At 40.7% G+C, this 15748-nt stretch overlaps 1 protein-coding gene across 1 annotated transcript in view; it reads right to left on the bottom strand.

The window, feature by feature from the left end:
* Positions 1 to 548: 548 nt before the first annotated feature.
* FARSA (phenylalanyl-tRNA synthetase subunit alpha) overlaps positions 549 to 15748 on the bottom strand; it is a 109899-nt gene continuing 94699 nt past the window's right edge. Inside the window, exons 12-13 of the mRNA XM_069231967.1 lie at positions 3900 to 4014; positions 549 to 803 (exon numbers count right to left, since the gene is read on the bottom strand). Of these exons, the coding sequence (XP_069088068.1) occupies positions 698 to 803; positions 3900 to 4014 (221 nt within the window). The 3' untranslated portion in view covers positions 549 to 697. The remainder of the gene's footprint in view (positions 804 to 3899; positions 4015 to 15748) is intronic.

Here is a 15748-nt window from a genome sequence, read left to right as displayed (position 1 = left end):
TAGTTACATAAATATACCGGGGCTCCCATCTCGACGATGGGGAATGATTCAAGCCTGTGAATCTATGAAAGTTCCAATAATGGAGTAAGTTAAAAGCATGCACATAACAAGGTGAAGGGAGAATACTGCAGTGGAGAAAATGCACACATTTTTTGGAAAGATGGGCTTCTTTTGCGCCTGTGTGAAACCTTACCCTTTGCCCCTGCAAGTAGATTCTGATTGGCCAATGAAGCAAGATTCACTAATGTCTGCTGGAAATATACTGAATGGAGAAATTGAAGAGGAAACTGCATAACGTTCAAGTATAGCAATCTGCACACATCGAATCCTGCAAGAAAACCTAACTTCCACCAGCTCTGTGACCTGTGAACACAGTATATACATAAGCTTTTGGTTGATATCTAGGTGGTGGACCCAAAGACTGGAATATAGTACTGGAAAACTGAGGATGGGAAAGCCACAGGGGTTAGTACATGGGTAGGCTCCCTTAAGTATTCTTAGAGTGGATTGGGTCTGAGCAGTAGTGACCAGCAAATGCACAAGAGGAATTCACAGGAGATGATAGCAAAACTTTATTAAGAATAGGAAAGCCATCTCTGAAAGACAGATTGTTCTGATGAATAAATAAAGTCTGTAGCTCATGGGGTTCACTGCGTGCAGGATGGGGTTCACCGGGTGACCATGATGTCTGTGGATACTATGTGTCCAGGCGGCATATGGGGCTGTCGTAGACCATCTGCAGGTTGACCTTGTGGCCCACCAGTTCCCGGATGTTGTTGATGCCATACTTGATCATGGTGGGCCTGCAAGAAAAAAGAGCTGTCAACGAGACAAGCAAGGCTCTACCAGAAGAGAAACCCCTTCCTACTGGTGAGCAGAAATACATGATGTTAGGGAGGATAATGCTCCTGGATGGACTGCAGCATTCCAGCATTTGGGCACAGTTCTACCAGTGTATCATAACCCCGAACATCAGTATTCTCTTCCAATTTTGTTCGAGGACCAACTCTGTATATGCAACAGTGGCTCTCATCTTCCCACCCCATTTCTATGCAGCAACAATTTTAGTAATGCGCTTCTCATTTCTACCGTGCAGCATACTCTTGTTCTTTGAGTACTGGAATACCCACCATCAGTTAAACCCACCTCTAGCCATCTCTACAATCCCTGTTCTTATGAGACACCTGCCTCAAACGTAGCATTAACACCCTTTGGTGGTTCTTAAATTTTTAATATCTGTGGACCCGGGGACCACCACTGATTCATCATTGTTTTCCTAGGACCCCCACTGAGTCATTTTCGATGACTGAAATACCAAACAATACATAAAAAATACAGAATCAAGCATTCATCAAACAAATGTATTTACAATGAAGTATTTTATATAACAACATATACAAAAACCAAGAAATTTAATTTTAAGGAGAAGGTTAGAGTTTTTCTAAATATTTTAGGCCACTCATCGTCCATTCTTTATTTTATTTGATGAAATAACACTGCTCCTAGGACTCAATCTGAAAATAATAACTCGGTTTTTCACCTCTAATTTCATATTCCTTCAGAGTAACAGGATGTTTCAAGCTTTTCAACTTAAAATTTAGTTTCTTCATTTATAAACACTTCACAATCAGGATTTTGAGCTAACCACAGCATGGAGACTGCGTTGATTGCAGCCACGGACGACATCAGAGCCCTCCTCAACCTTGGAGAAACAATTCTTATCTTACTGGACTGCTCTGCAGCTTTCAACAGGGTCTCTCACCACACGCTCCTCAAGAGACTCCACAACATCGCTACTCAAAAAGACACCCTCAAGTGGATTGCCTCCTTTCTCTCTAGCTGTTTGCAGAGCATACGCCTTCCACCCTTCACCTTTGCACCCAAAACCATTACCTGCAGCATACCACAGGGATCTTTCCACAGTCCCACCTTATTCAAAATCTACACCACTCCCCCGTAGACATTATCAGATCACATGGCATCTCTCACCAAGGACCGCACAACGCCAAAGGCAACTTCAAGACCACCATGAATGACACAGCCGCATGGATTAAAGACAGTTGCCTTAAACACAACACTGAGGTCCTGATTAGTGGGAGAAACACCAACGTCTGGGACCACAGCTCACTGGGCAATCTCGGGCCATCTCTCACATCATCGGACCACACCCGAAACCTCGGCATCATCCTAGACAACCAACTAATGCTGAAACGTCAAGTGAACTCGGTAGCCTCCTCCTGCTTCTGCACACTCCGGATTCTCTGCAGAACCTTCAAATGGATATCCACAGACACAAGAAAAACAGTCATGCATGCTCTCATCACCAGCTGCCTCGACTATGGCAACGCCATCTACGCCGGGATCCCCTCTAAGTTACTCGAACGTCTACAAACCCTACAGAACACTGCAGCCAGACCCATACTGGATCTTCCTAGATGCGCCAGCATCACCCCCCACCTCAGAGACATTCATTGGCTCCCAGTCTGGAAGAGATGCCAATTCAAATTCCCCACCCTGCCCTTCAAAGCTCTACACAATCAAGGACCAACCTACATCAACCACAGACTAAACCTCCTCACTCCCACAAGACAACTACATTCCACAACACTGAACCTCGCATCCATAGAGGCCGTAGAGGGGGCTGCTCCTTTTCCTCCATCTCAGCCAAGTCCTGAGTCGATCTACCCCGGCACCTCAGAACAGCTCCTTCCTTAGTAGTGTTCAAGAAATAGCTCAAAATATAGCTCTTCGACTGCGACATGGCACCCTCAGCGCCCAGAAACCCTCAGGGATGACAGATGCCATACTTTACAAATCTCTGATTGATTAAATATGTACCCGGACCACAGGTTAAGAACCACTGCCATAGCATGAAGCATGCAAATGTCTTTGACAGCCAGTGAGCACTTCAAAGTTCCCTATAAAGGTCTGACCTATTCAGCCCTACCTACAAGAGGGGGAACAGCAGATTGGCCTCTGAGTTTTCTTATTTGCTCATAGGGTGGTGCCTCTAGAAGGTCTGCAGACGTGGTCAAGAATTATTCCTTAGGACCTTGCTCAAACCTGCCCACTTTCCGAAGGCAGCCACTTTAGCAAACTGGGCACCTTCTCCATCGAGGGTTGTATGACATTACAACTTATGCCGTCACCACACATGTTAAGTGCATAGAATATTTAAGGTAAATATATATATATATATATATATATATATATATATATATATATATATATATATATATATATATATATATATATAAAATAAAAAACAAAGGTTAAAGTAACATTATAGTTCGTGCCTTAAGATAGCTATAACTCATGCCACACACAGTTTTCTCCTCAATTTTACTGAAAATGTTACATTGACATTATCAAGGATGATATCAAAGAGGTCATGAGTGATGTAATATGAGAGATAATTAGCAGTACATGACGAGGGTCTGAGTTATAACTGAAACTGCTGAATTTCTATGGCTTTGTGCAAGTCATTTCAGAACCTAACAATACCCTTCCTGTAACCTTTGGTTTTTTAAGTGAATTTCTATGTTTTTTTAATTCTATTTCCTAACTATAACGTCCCTGTAACATGCAGTTAAACCCCCGTCAAGATCTAAAGAATCTATGGGAATTAGCACGGGAAACACACTTTTATGTCCTTCCCCTTTTTCTAGGCCCCCGCTTAATGTATCACCCCAAAACTTTCCACGCACAACAAGACCCAACTTGACACTTTTTTGGGACACTTTTGTGAAGATTAGTCAAATGGTGCCAAAGAAATAGCCAAGTCAAAAAACACTTTGTAAGGAAACTAGGTCCTAAGCATAACTAGGATCACAACACAAGAAAATGGTGTGCATGTGTAAGGAGGCAATCAGCTAGGAAGAAGTAACATTCCAACTTACCGTTCTAGGGACAGACCCCAAGCGATTACTGACACCCCCTCTGGTAGTCCCATGGGCAGCAGTAACTCTGGCCGGAAGACGCCTGAATTACCCACTTCCACCCACTTGCGAAGTCCTGCCAGGGGGAGCGGAAATATAACAGGTCAGAATATGTGGCGAATGGGAATTATTTCATTCTCAGCAACCAAAAAAATCTCAACTGGCTAGTGTGCGTTAATGAGCAGTTAAAAAGTAGAGGTGTTCCCAAGTCCCCCATTCTATAATATTTTGTGTCACTTTTAAAATGTTTAGAATATTTGCAAACAGAATCTTCTGTGTTACAGCATTTTTTACTTTTCACAGATTCACAATACATGTCTACATTTCACAACGAGGGGGTGTGAAACTGATGGTAGGTTCACAGAGTGATGTCTCTACACCTAAAATGCCATTCTGTTCAGAAAAAAACTGACATCTCTTCAGAGACATGACATTAGACTGTCACATCCCATCTTGAAGATGGCCTTGAGACGACGACTACTCCAGAAACTAGGCATTTCAGACTTGCAACACTAGGGGCCATTTTGCCGCATCAATCCCTTATCTCTAACTCAAACTATATACCAAATCATGAACATGTTATCATCATAATACATCATTCCAGGAACATGACCTCAGACCTGGAATCAGATGTCATGCTTTGAAAACAATTCAGACACTGGTCTGCAGCATTGTTCCTCGAACTGTGATTCTGACTCTCACATGCAGTGCAGGGAAAAAACGTCAGACTATGACATCATGTCTGGAACATGAATCCAGACTACAACATTATTCCTGGAACCGGAAAGACTAAGGCATCAAACCAGATACAGGACATAATACCCCAGAGAAGAGAGACATAAGGATGTAAAGTTTAAGGAAGATCAAATACTTAAAACAGAATTCGTGTGCACAAAACCTACACTAAAATAATTTACATACAATAAAAAAAGCAAGAGATAGGAAATTGCTTTGTAAACCAAAAGGAAGACATGCCCAGTTTCTAAATACAAAATTCAGAAACTACATTTAATTTCAAAGTTTTCACAAAATATGCTTTCAATAAACACTATATTTTGCAATGAGAGACAGTGGGAGAAGTTGGATTTTGAGAATATCAGAGACTGGTTCTCAGGTACATTTTCACATTTTGGTGAACAAATAAACAGACCCATCCTCAATGTAGAACAGCTTGTGAGAAAAAAAATGTACTTTCTTGCTTAATTCGGGATTGTATGCGTGCAACAGCAAGGCTTCCTTAGTTCTATTTCAGAAGGAACATGAATACTTATCTATTCAGAACTGGACATTCTCTGCTTCTCTCTACTCTCATACTGACCATGTTTCACCCCATCACCCTACCTCCTTCATTCACTGTTTTGTTAGCTTGTGTTCTGTAAAGCGTTTCACTGCCCATGTGGCGAGGTCTGCTCTACATAAATACCATGAATAAAAAGTAAATAGTTTAAACATCTGAGCCTTTTACAGGTGTGTTAACGGGCATGCTGTGCGCCTGACAGATGCTGTCATGGAGCTGAAACTACTGCATTGTGTATCCTAGAACAAATGTACCAAGAGTGAAATAAACTGCTGAGTGTGTATATAACGCAGCCAGGGCACTAGAAGCTCTACTAGCCAACATACCTGGTCACAAACTAAAATAACGTGATGTGCACCCATAGACTGCCCAAAGCATGGACATCACCACAATAGTTCAGACAAGGGATTTCAACCCTCACCAGCGGCAGTCAGGACCAGGAATCCCACCCACCACTAAAGGCATAATCCCAAAATCACAAACTCATCAGGGATATCAACCCATATCTGAGACAGTAATGAAACACTGAGCCAAGTGACCCACCCACAAATTGGGCAGACATTAACCAGTATCAGGGACAACTACCATGGCTGTCCAGGGACAACATCTTGCTTTGAAAACAAGGCTGTATTGAGCTTTGCCTAAAGAGGATCAGCTCCACAACAGTCCCTAACAAAAGGGCCTCTCCTGCGACAGTGAGAGCATGATACGGGTCCAGACCAAGGAAATGTAGCTGACTAAAGCGTAGACCTAGGAGTGTCCAAACCTTGGAGTTCACCCTGCATCCATGACAGCAGTACAACAGTCCAGACAAGCGATACCATATCCTGTGTCTGGTGTAGCACACTGGCAATTTAGGGCCTCAGCCGAATACCGGGGTCAAAGACTAAGATGGTCCAGGGACATCATCCTGTACTGAGTGAATCATCAAGGCTTTACTAGACCTTGCTATGCATTAGGGGCATCAATGATGTCACTTACCATTTCATGAGTGATACAATATGGCAGGTCGAAAGCAATGCATGCCAGGGGCAAAAGTTATAGTTAGCTCAGAACAATAACTGGTGAGGTTCACTTTATTGGTTTGTGTTCAACACCTAACTATAAGGTCATGTTAACATCTGTTTTATACAGTGGATTCCTGAGTTTATTTAAATGTAAGTTAAGATATTACCATACTTAAATAGAACGTCACTTTAACCTTTATTTTTTTTCCAGTGAATATATGTAAACAAACGTGTATATATATATATATATATATATATATATATATATATATATATTATTATTATATAAAATCCTTAACAGATGGAACAATATCCACCTGGCGGCTGCATCAATCCCTTAATCAAATCCCGATCGTGGGGACGAAGTAAAGTTCAACAGTTCAGAGTTGAATTGTATCACATTTATTCCATATAATGGTTTCACAGTTTCCTGCAACGAGTGTCAACGCGTTTCGGCAAGCGCCTTATGCTGGACAAACTCGGCCATAAAACCGGCATCATATATATATATGAGTTAAACTCCATCATTTGTTTTCATTACATTCTAGTGTGAACTAATACAGCGGCCATCTTTGAACATGCAAAAAACTTGAGTAGATCAACACATAAATGCACAGTTATAACTAAACGATATTAACATGGACTGCTTTCGGTAATCTGGACATTAAACCATCATATATCCCACACATGTTTCATTAATTCATAATAAATGCCAGTAATGTGATCGAAAATGAACTAGTAATTCTGAGTCTCATTAATATATTTACCTAATATGCAACAAGGTCCTTGCATGTGAATCTATCATCACTATCTCAATGCCATATCAAAATTAACATTTTTGAAGGCTTATATTATTGCACTTTTTAGACCACTGTCATCATTTATTCTTAATCAACAATTTTCTGTATGGTTCACCAAATATTTATAAAATGTATTCAATATTAGTTTTTATATAAATATTTTAAATACTGTAAAATGTTATAAATTGTTGATAAATACAATCCTAGCAACAGAATAGCTAAAATCCTATAGTTAAATGCTAAAATGACATCCATTGTTGTTGCAATTTTACAGTAAATGAAATCATAATTGTTGTTTAATTCATGATCTGAAACCAATCATAAAGTGTCAAGTGCAATGAATATATACAGATAATCAAGATATATTGCTAAACCGTGCTGGGAATTTTTTCTATATGGCCTTTATTTTTGATAACATCATATGTTTTGGCCCATATATATGGTCATTTTGTTCTTTAAGTCCTAGATTTACCTTTACCCTTCAAAATGTCTAAAAATGCTGACATAAGAAAGATAAATTTGTTTTGTAAGACTGATCTACTCTATTTCGATCTTTATTTCAGGATTATAATTTTTGCACGTAATAAAGATAAAAAGGCCACTGGATAAAGTGCAAAGTGCCAATTGGTCAAAACCACTTCTATATAAAATTATGTGTATATCACAGGTGGAAAACAGTGATGGAAAATGTATCTGTGCATCTACTCTCCTATAGATTAAGAAGGAAGAAAGAATCAAAATCAAAAAATCAAAAGGTCAAAAGACCAATCGAGGACAAACATTCTCGTAAATTCTTCAAAGCAACATAAAACATTAAAATCACCCCTTATAAATGGCGATTATAGAAGTTATATTGTGTACAGAGTCCAATAGAGGCAAACTTTTATACCACTAGACCCATCTCCTAATATGTCATGAATAGAATACATATCCTATACTCTGTCATAAATGGAAATGTAATTCCGCATCAAGATTATGTCCCCAGGGAGATTCTGAACCAAGTAGTAAAATCATCTTGGATTCCATTTGTCTGAGCTCGGGTGTTCAATCACAGGCCCTAGGGTTGTTTTTAATGGATTTGATACCGTAGAATATTAGTGTACTGGAATCCCCTTTATGTATATCCCAAAAATGTTTGGCAAAGGGATATGTTCTATCTTGATTTTTAATGGCTCTAAAATGTTGTAAGAATCTGACCTTTAGCTTGTGAATGGTACTACCAATATATTTTTTATGACATCCACATTCAACAACATAAACCACAAATTCAGTATCACACGTGATACGATCCTTGATGTCACAATGGCGACCATCAAAAGTTTGGTATCTTCGCATGTTTTGTGCATATTATATAAATTAATAGGAGTTTTGGTCGCTAACTCCTTCACCTGCAGTAAGAGTGCGCGATTTCTAATGCGGCCATTTGGTGATATATATAAATATATATATATATATATATATATATATAGGGAAAATGTCACTTACCCAGTGTACATCTGTTCGTTGCATGTTGCGCTGCAGATTCACATGCTGTGCACTGTTCCTGCCATCTAGTATTGGGCTCGGAGTGTTACAAGTTGTTTTTCTTCGAAGAAGTCTTTTCGAGTCACAGGACCGAGTGACTCCTCCTTTCGGCACCATTGCGCATGGGCGTCGACTCCATCTTAGATTATTTTCCCCGCAAAGGGTCGAAGAAAAACAACTTGTAACACTCCGAGCCCAACACTAGAGGCAGGAACAGTGCACAGCATGTGTATCTGCAGCTACACCTGCCATTGAACACACACACACACACACATATATATATATATATATATATATAAAACAAACAAAAAGGCTCCACTTTAGAGACCAAGGGCACTCTACGGATTCCCAGCTACCATTATTTCATACAGCATGACGCATTTCGGCTGCTTGCCTTCCTCAAATGCCAATAAAAAAGGGGAACACTCACTTGCAAACGCTTTCAATAATTTTCATTCATTGTTCTTTTCAGTATGCTTTTAAGTAAAAAGAGACTAACATGTCTCCATAAATCACGTAGTTCAAGGCGCCGCCATAGTAGAATGTGTTATCTGACATTTAAAAGTCCCAGTCACAGTTTTTCTTGAGTAGATTTAAAAGTGGTTCTGGGCACATTGCTGTTCTTACTTTATAATAAAAAAAACTTTGAAAAAAAAATAAAGGTTAAAAGGGACATTATAGTTAAGTGTCAGTAAAAACACTGTTTAAACTAACAAAACCAATTAAATTCACCAGTTATACTTATCTCAATTAACTTTAACTTATGCCCTAACAGAAATTTAACTGCTCTCGCCATCCACTGCTTCTGCCCTCTCATATTACATCACTCATGACATGTTCATTGACTTCATTGATAACATTCCTAAAGATATTACTGATAACACTGTGCATCACAGGGACGAGAGTTATACTTACTTGAGATAATTATTACTGGTGAATTTCAGCGGTTTTGTTTGTTGAAAACCTTATGTTTAAACTTATATTTTCATCTAACTAAAACAGCCCTTTAACATTTGTTCTTTCACTGAAGATTACAGGGACAATAGCGTTAGGCCCACATTTTAAAAGTACAAAACCATAGAAATTCACGTTACAGTTAGAGTTATCTCAAGTAACTGAAACTCATGCCGAAGTCTGGAAATCTAACAGTTGCTTTCCAGTGCATGGCCAGGCAGAGGATGTGTATGTTGAGGATTAAAGGAGGGTGAACCCCTCATAACGCTCAGTTTGGGAGCCACCCTTCAGCTCTCTGTTTAATGCAACACTAAATCCCAGAAAAATGAAAAAGGGAGAGGCTTTAAAAAGATGAAAATCAGAGTCCAGACTTAGACGTGCTTGCATACAGTCCAAGAGTGCTGGTACTAAGTACATGACAAATGAAACCTTGCTGGCATGATATCCGGAATAACTTAGTGAGCTCAGGCCACAGGTCCAATCCAAGTAAAACAGCTTAGACTTGTAATGTGCTCACTGTAGTTACATGCTGTCCTGGCCAGGCACAGGATCCACCCCACCTGAGCGACTCCAATAATATGTATATTTATCTCAAAGACCAACCCAATAAGCCCACTAGGATTTGGGTATACATATTCGAACAAACAACGGTCCTGAGGGTCTCTCTCAAAAGGTTAACTGTTGTGTGTGATTCGACAATAACCAATTTCTATTTGAATATGAAGTCATTATGTGAGAAAATCAACTTTGATTTATAATCAGTACAACCCGGCCTTTTTTGTGAGAATTTATTCACGTACATTATCTTCTATTCAATTTTTCTTTCGGGTTTACAGCACAATCAAGTTACCCATGACACTAGTGCAGCCGACTCAGTGTGCTAAAGAGGTCAGCAAATGACGTATACATACAAAATCCTAATTCTGTAGATAATCCCTGTTCATATAAGAATCACTGCAAACGCCTGGTAATGTTCACAGATGTTTTCCATTGGCCACAGTTGTTGTAAACCAAGGGAAATTCTGTTGACATTGACCATTTGTTACTTATAGGGACTCTTCAAGACAAGTCATCTGACTATTGCTGACACCATGAGGTATCCTGAAAACATAGCAGACGACACTGAGAAGACAACAGTTCTTATTCTAAAGAAATTGACAGAAAGCTTCAATTCCATCGAATTACAGCCCGCTGAAGTGAATTGTGGAAACGCACCATGACTAAGCAGAGTAGAGACCAAGGTGTGGAATTTGACTACAATTGAAAATAAGTATTCTGTAGTGGGCTCTAAATCGATGGAACTGAATCTTTAGAATATGAACAATCGTATTTGGAGTGACTTTTGTTGTGGCGTTGACAACTGTCAGAATCAAATCATGCAGCATCAACAAAATATAGGAATAATTTCTACAACTGTCGATAATAAAGCACAGAGACAGTTCTGTCTGAAGTGTCAAGTGCGGTACAGACTAGGTGCTCAACTGCCTGGATTAAAAGAGAAGAAAAGACAGATGGTTGCTGTCGGCCCCAGGAAGATCCCCCAATAATCTTGCCAGGATTAAGCAACTTTAATCCTTGTAGATTTGTGCGGAGAAGGCTCTCTTCCTGAATAGGCATTTGATACAGCACTCTGCGACAATAAATGTTTTTCAAATCATATAGAGACTCCAGAAACATGCAGCTACGGTAGTAACTAAAATACCACGCTACAACTACAACTTTCGGTCTACAAGCTTACATCGCTGAGGGGTAAAAACACAAAAAATCTGCTTGACTCCAAAAAGTGTGCAGAAAATGTTTAACACATACACCCGTATTAAGAGACTCAGGTAGAAATTTGGACAAACAATAGCATCGAGGAGTTATTCCGTTACCGCAAGTCTCGGATTGCTCAAGTGCGTTTTTTGCGTTTGACTGAGTTTTCTTCTAGGAACTGGGGCATAACATGGGGTATGTGTTTTTGTGACTGGCATTACTGTTGCGAATGTCACGCACAAACCGACACACAATCTATCAATCTCTCGCTCTCTAAAATCATCCAGGGTTTACGATTGCCCTTGAAGGGAACCGAGAAAATTGGAAATATGTGAATGTTTTTGAAAAATAGGAAAACATCGCTGTGCAAGGAAGTGGGCATTTTTAAAAATGGTATCAACAAAATGTTTGTTGTGGTAAGAAAACACTCTTAGATACACTCTTAAAACAATCCCACCAAATGTTTTGCAATATACTTGCTAGTTGTGTGGACGATATGTGAACTCATTAGTGAACCTGGAAAGCTATACATAAATCAAACTAGACAAAATTCTGACTAATTGCATAAATAAAAAGAATGAACAAAGTGACAATATTTATAGCTGTAATTTATTGCACCGAAGGTCTACACAAGTAACTGTTACATGTCTTTTTTTTTTTAAACGAAACATTTTATTGGGAGTTTACAGCGTACAAACAAAACATTTGCTCTGCATATTACAAAGACATTGACATTCGGATCCACCTCCACAATATGTTCCCAGGCCTGAGTTGATATTTTGCCCCTCCCAAACATTCTGGATATTACCTCAGGTTTGCGGGCGGCCTTACTTCGTAGATTCGTTCTTCTAGCTTGCCACACAATCCATGCCTCGCATTCAGGCCTCCACCGAGGGGGCTGTAGGGAAAGTCCACTACGGGGCTATATATTTCTTGCCAATTATTGTTACTAGACCGAACAGTGTTCTATCCCTCCTGGGCCCATCCAAAGTGTCTAAGGTACCCAATAGTGCAATCTGTGGAGGGCCTCAACAGGAATGCCCACTACAGAGGAGAGGACACTAATAGTGGCAGTCCAGTAGGCATGAAGGCAGTAGGCATGAATCACTGGGCAGTTCCATATTACATGGAAGAAGTCCCCCATAATGTCTTTACCCCTGTGGCAGACTGGGGATCCGCAAATGCCCACCTTCCACATGCGGAGGAGTAACATGAATGCTTGGCATACATACCTGAATTGTATAAAGCACAGTATAGGGGATATTGCTAATATTGGGGGGGCCCACACAGGTATCTCTCCAGTCTGCCTCATCCAAGTCTCCCACCCAGCCCTCCCATTTCTCCCTCAACGATACTGGTGAGTGCATCACTAATGACAAAGATCTGAGATACCCCTCCCCTAGGAGGCCCATTAGAATCCCGCTTTCTAAGGGGCTATACTCTGGAATGTACCCTAGTTCATCATGACAAGTGTTTAGGGGGTGTTGGAGCTGTAAATAACAGTGGAATGGTGATGCTGGCATGTGGAATTCTGCTTGGAGCTCTTGAAATGATTTCAAATGTCCCCTTACCCAAACATCTCCTATTCTCGATATTACAATAGAGTCCCAGCCCTTGAACCCATCTAGGGTGGACACCTGAACTACCTATCTGCCCTTCCACAGCGGGGTCCCCCTCATGAGTTTACAGTTTCACCCCATCCATTGAAGGGCGGCCCTCCATGCTCCAAATGCCACTTGGGTGGGAGACAAGAGGTTATAGGGGCTCCATAAAGGATGTTCAGAACATTATCCAATCCCAATATGGCTAGTTCTCCCCTAAAGGCGGGGTCATCCCATACCCCGTGCAGCCAGCCATTGACAGGGAAGAGTTGGGTTGCAAAGTAGTACAGACATATGTCCGCCATGGCCAGTCCTCTGTTGTACGTCACCAAGGTGCATTTCTCGTAAGGCTCTAGGGGGACCACCAGCCCATATAAATTTAGGTCCCATGGCTAGCATGGAGTCAAGCCAGGCCCATGGTATGTATAGGGGTAGTTTTGTACAGCATACAGTAAGTAGTCTTGGGAAGACCATTATCTTGAAAAGTGTGATTCTACTCACAGTGTTAAGGGGAAGATTGTTCCTCCGGGAGAGGTCCTCCCTGGCCCTCTGTGTCACCAGGATAAGACATTTGTCACATTCTTCTAACTGCAGAGCTATATAGTGTTATTCAGTTGTCAAAAACACAACACCCACAGGCCTCGACAAAGATTAGGGCTTATAGTGATTTACAGTATATGTGAACAATGCAACAGTTTATAAGGTTGAATCTAAAATAAGAAATAGGTATAAAGGAAAGCTATGCATTTTTTTAAAATGTGCCTGATAATCTGTATTTAAAAATAGGGATTTTTAATACCACTCTGAATTAGGGGCAACCCAAGCAAAGTGATTTAGAGGTTGTTTTCCAAATGTTTTCTATTCTGCACATGGCACATTTGGAAACTAATATTAAATGAGGTTTAATAGATATCAGCCAATGTCCTATTGCTTTGCATTTCCACTCTTCTCCCAATAAAAAAAAATACCCCATTTGTGTGAGTGGGCCTTTCCCTTATGGCAAGGAAGGTTCCAAAACGCAACATGGAAACAAACTGTTTCCATTTGATTTCAATCATTCTTGGATGTGGGTAGATGTATTATGTGGCCCCAGGTTTGGCAGGCACCCTGGGAAACCTACCAACCCCAGACACATTTGTAAACTAGAGACCAAAAGGAGTTCACTGTGGTGTGACTTGTTTGCATGATACTAACTTTTCTTACTCAAAATGATCTTCAAACCTCAGCTGACATGGAATTTTCCCATGTTTCTGAGAGCGAAAGTTCTGCAATCTGGGAGGATAGACAAATGTCCTACTAATCAGTGTTACCCCATTTCTCCAGGTAAAAAGGGGAGCCCTCTTGAGTGGGTAGGCCGACTTCTCACAACATGAAAGGTCCCAAAATACAATGTGAAAACATTAGGTAAATAATTTTCATGACTCTGGACGTTTGGTTAGCTGCATTATTTGGGCCTGGAAATTTGGCATTGGGTCCTACACTGTGGATGAGATAGATTTGCTACTGCCTCAAGATGGCAGAAAGCAATCAAGGTGCACCTTTAATTAGGCGTAGTCCAGGATGGTCGCCCAATTATTGAAAAAAAGAAAAAACTGCTGACCTCAGAGCAGAAGCGAAACCGGATAGTTCGCACATATGCTGATAACAGCGCAATAGTGAGAGACAGGATCACGGCCTGAAACCACAGCTCTGGTCTTTCACTGGGATTGAACAGCCTCTCCTGGATGAAAATACCTGGAAGCCCATGCTCCCCTCCCAAAGGGTGCTCATGGATCACACTGTGCACCACATATCTGTGGCACTGTCAGTATGCCTGCCACCAGAATTTTTGCCCCTTCAGCAAGGCTGTCAAATATTTTTTAAACCAACCACTGATATTTAGTGTACTTTCCGCCCTCTAGGCAGGGCAGCTTGAGGTTAAATACCTCAATATGCTCACTGCTTTGGCTTGAAGGGTAGAGGATGCAGCTTAATGCTTGAACGGGCACAAAAATTAAGATAATCTGTGGTGTCTACTGTACTTTCTGCCCTGTGGGGTGGACAGATTGGGGCCAAAATCCTTTGCGCACTTTACTCCTGCTGACCAGTGGTAAAGTGTTTTTGCTCTCTCTTTTAACATGGCTAAATTGACATATACCTAATTGGCACCTTTAATTTACGTATGCATCCCTAGTACATGGTAAAAACATGTCTCCAGGCCTGCCCCTGCAGCTTGTGTGCGCAGTTTTAAACTCCAAAATAACTCCAAAATAAACCTTTTGCCCCTCCTAAACCTTCCTTGTTAAAACTTGTAAGTCACCTGTAAAGTAGGCCTGTACATTAGCACATGTAAAATTTGTTTCACATTCCCTGGCAGTGAAAAACCTACAAAGTTGTTTTTCACCGTAGCAAGGCGGATTCTGCGATAGAAAAACACTGAGTTACATAATGACAATTTATAATGCTTAACTTCAGTTGAGGAGCAGCTAAAAACATAATTTAAGGACTCATTCGGAAAGTAATTTTAAAACCAACTTAATGGTAAAGTCAGATGTTATTTTAACATTTTGGAAATTACACTTTAAGGAAGCTGTCTTTATCCTGCCTAAGTCAAATATGCCTTTCTGCCAGTGTCATCTGCCACTTGAGGACTCCCCTGGAATGTTATGTATTTTGCTCACAGACAGTACCCCTGGTTGTTGGGAATGGTGTTCCCTTCCTGATCAGAATGACCTGGGGGCTGTAGCTAGCCTATGCCTGGGCTTCAATGGGTAGTCTTCTTGACTTCAAAGAGTGTCTACCCTGTCACTGGCAGATGCAGCTCACTCCACTGGGTCTTTATGTTGTTTGTCTCTTTAGTCAGGCTGGCAAAAAACCCAGTGGGGTAGAGGAT

This window comes from Pleurodeles waltl, chromosome 4_2 (assembly GCF_031143425.1).
Source record: "Pleurodeles waltl isolate 20211129_DDA chromosome 4_2, aPleWal1.hap1.20221129, whole genome shotgun sequence".
In the NCBI taxonomy this organism is placed as follows: Eukaryota; Metazoa; Chordata; class Amphibia; order Caudata; family Salamandridae; genus Pleurodeles; species Pleurodeles waltl.
This window is presented reverse-complemented; position numbering and strand designations above follow the sequence as displayed.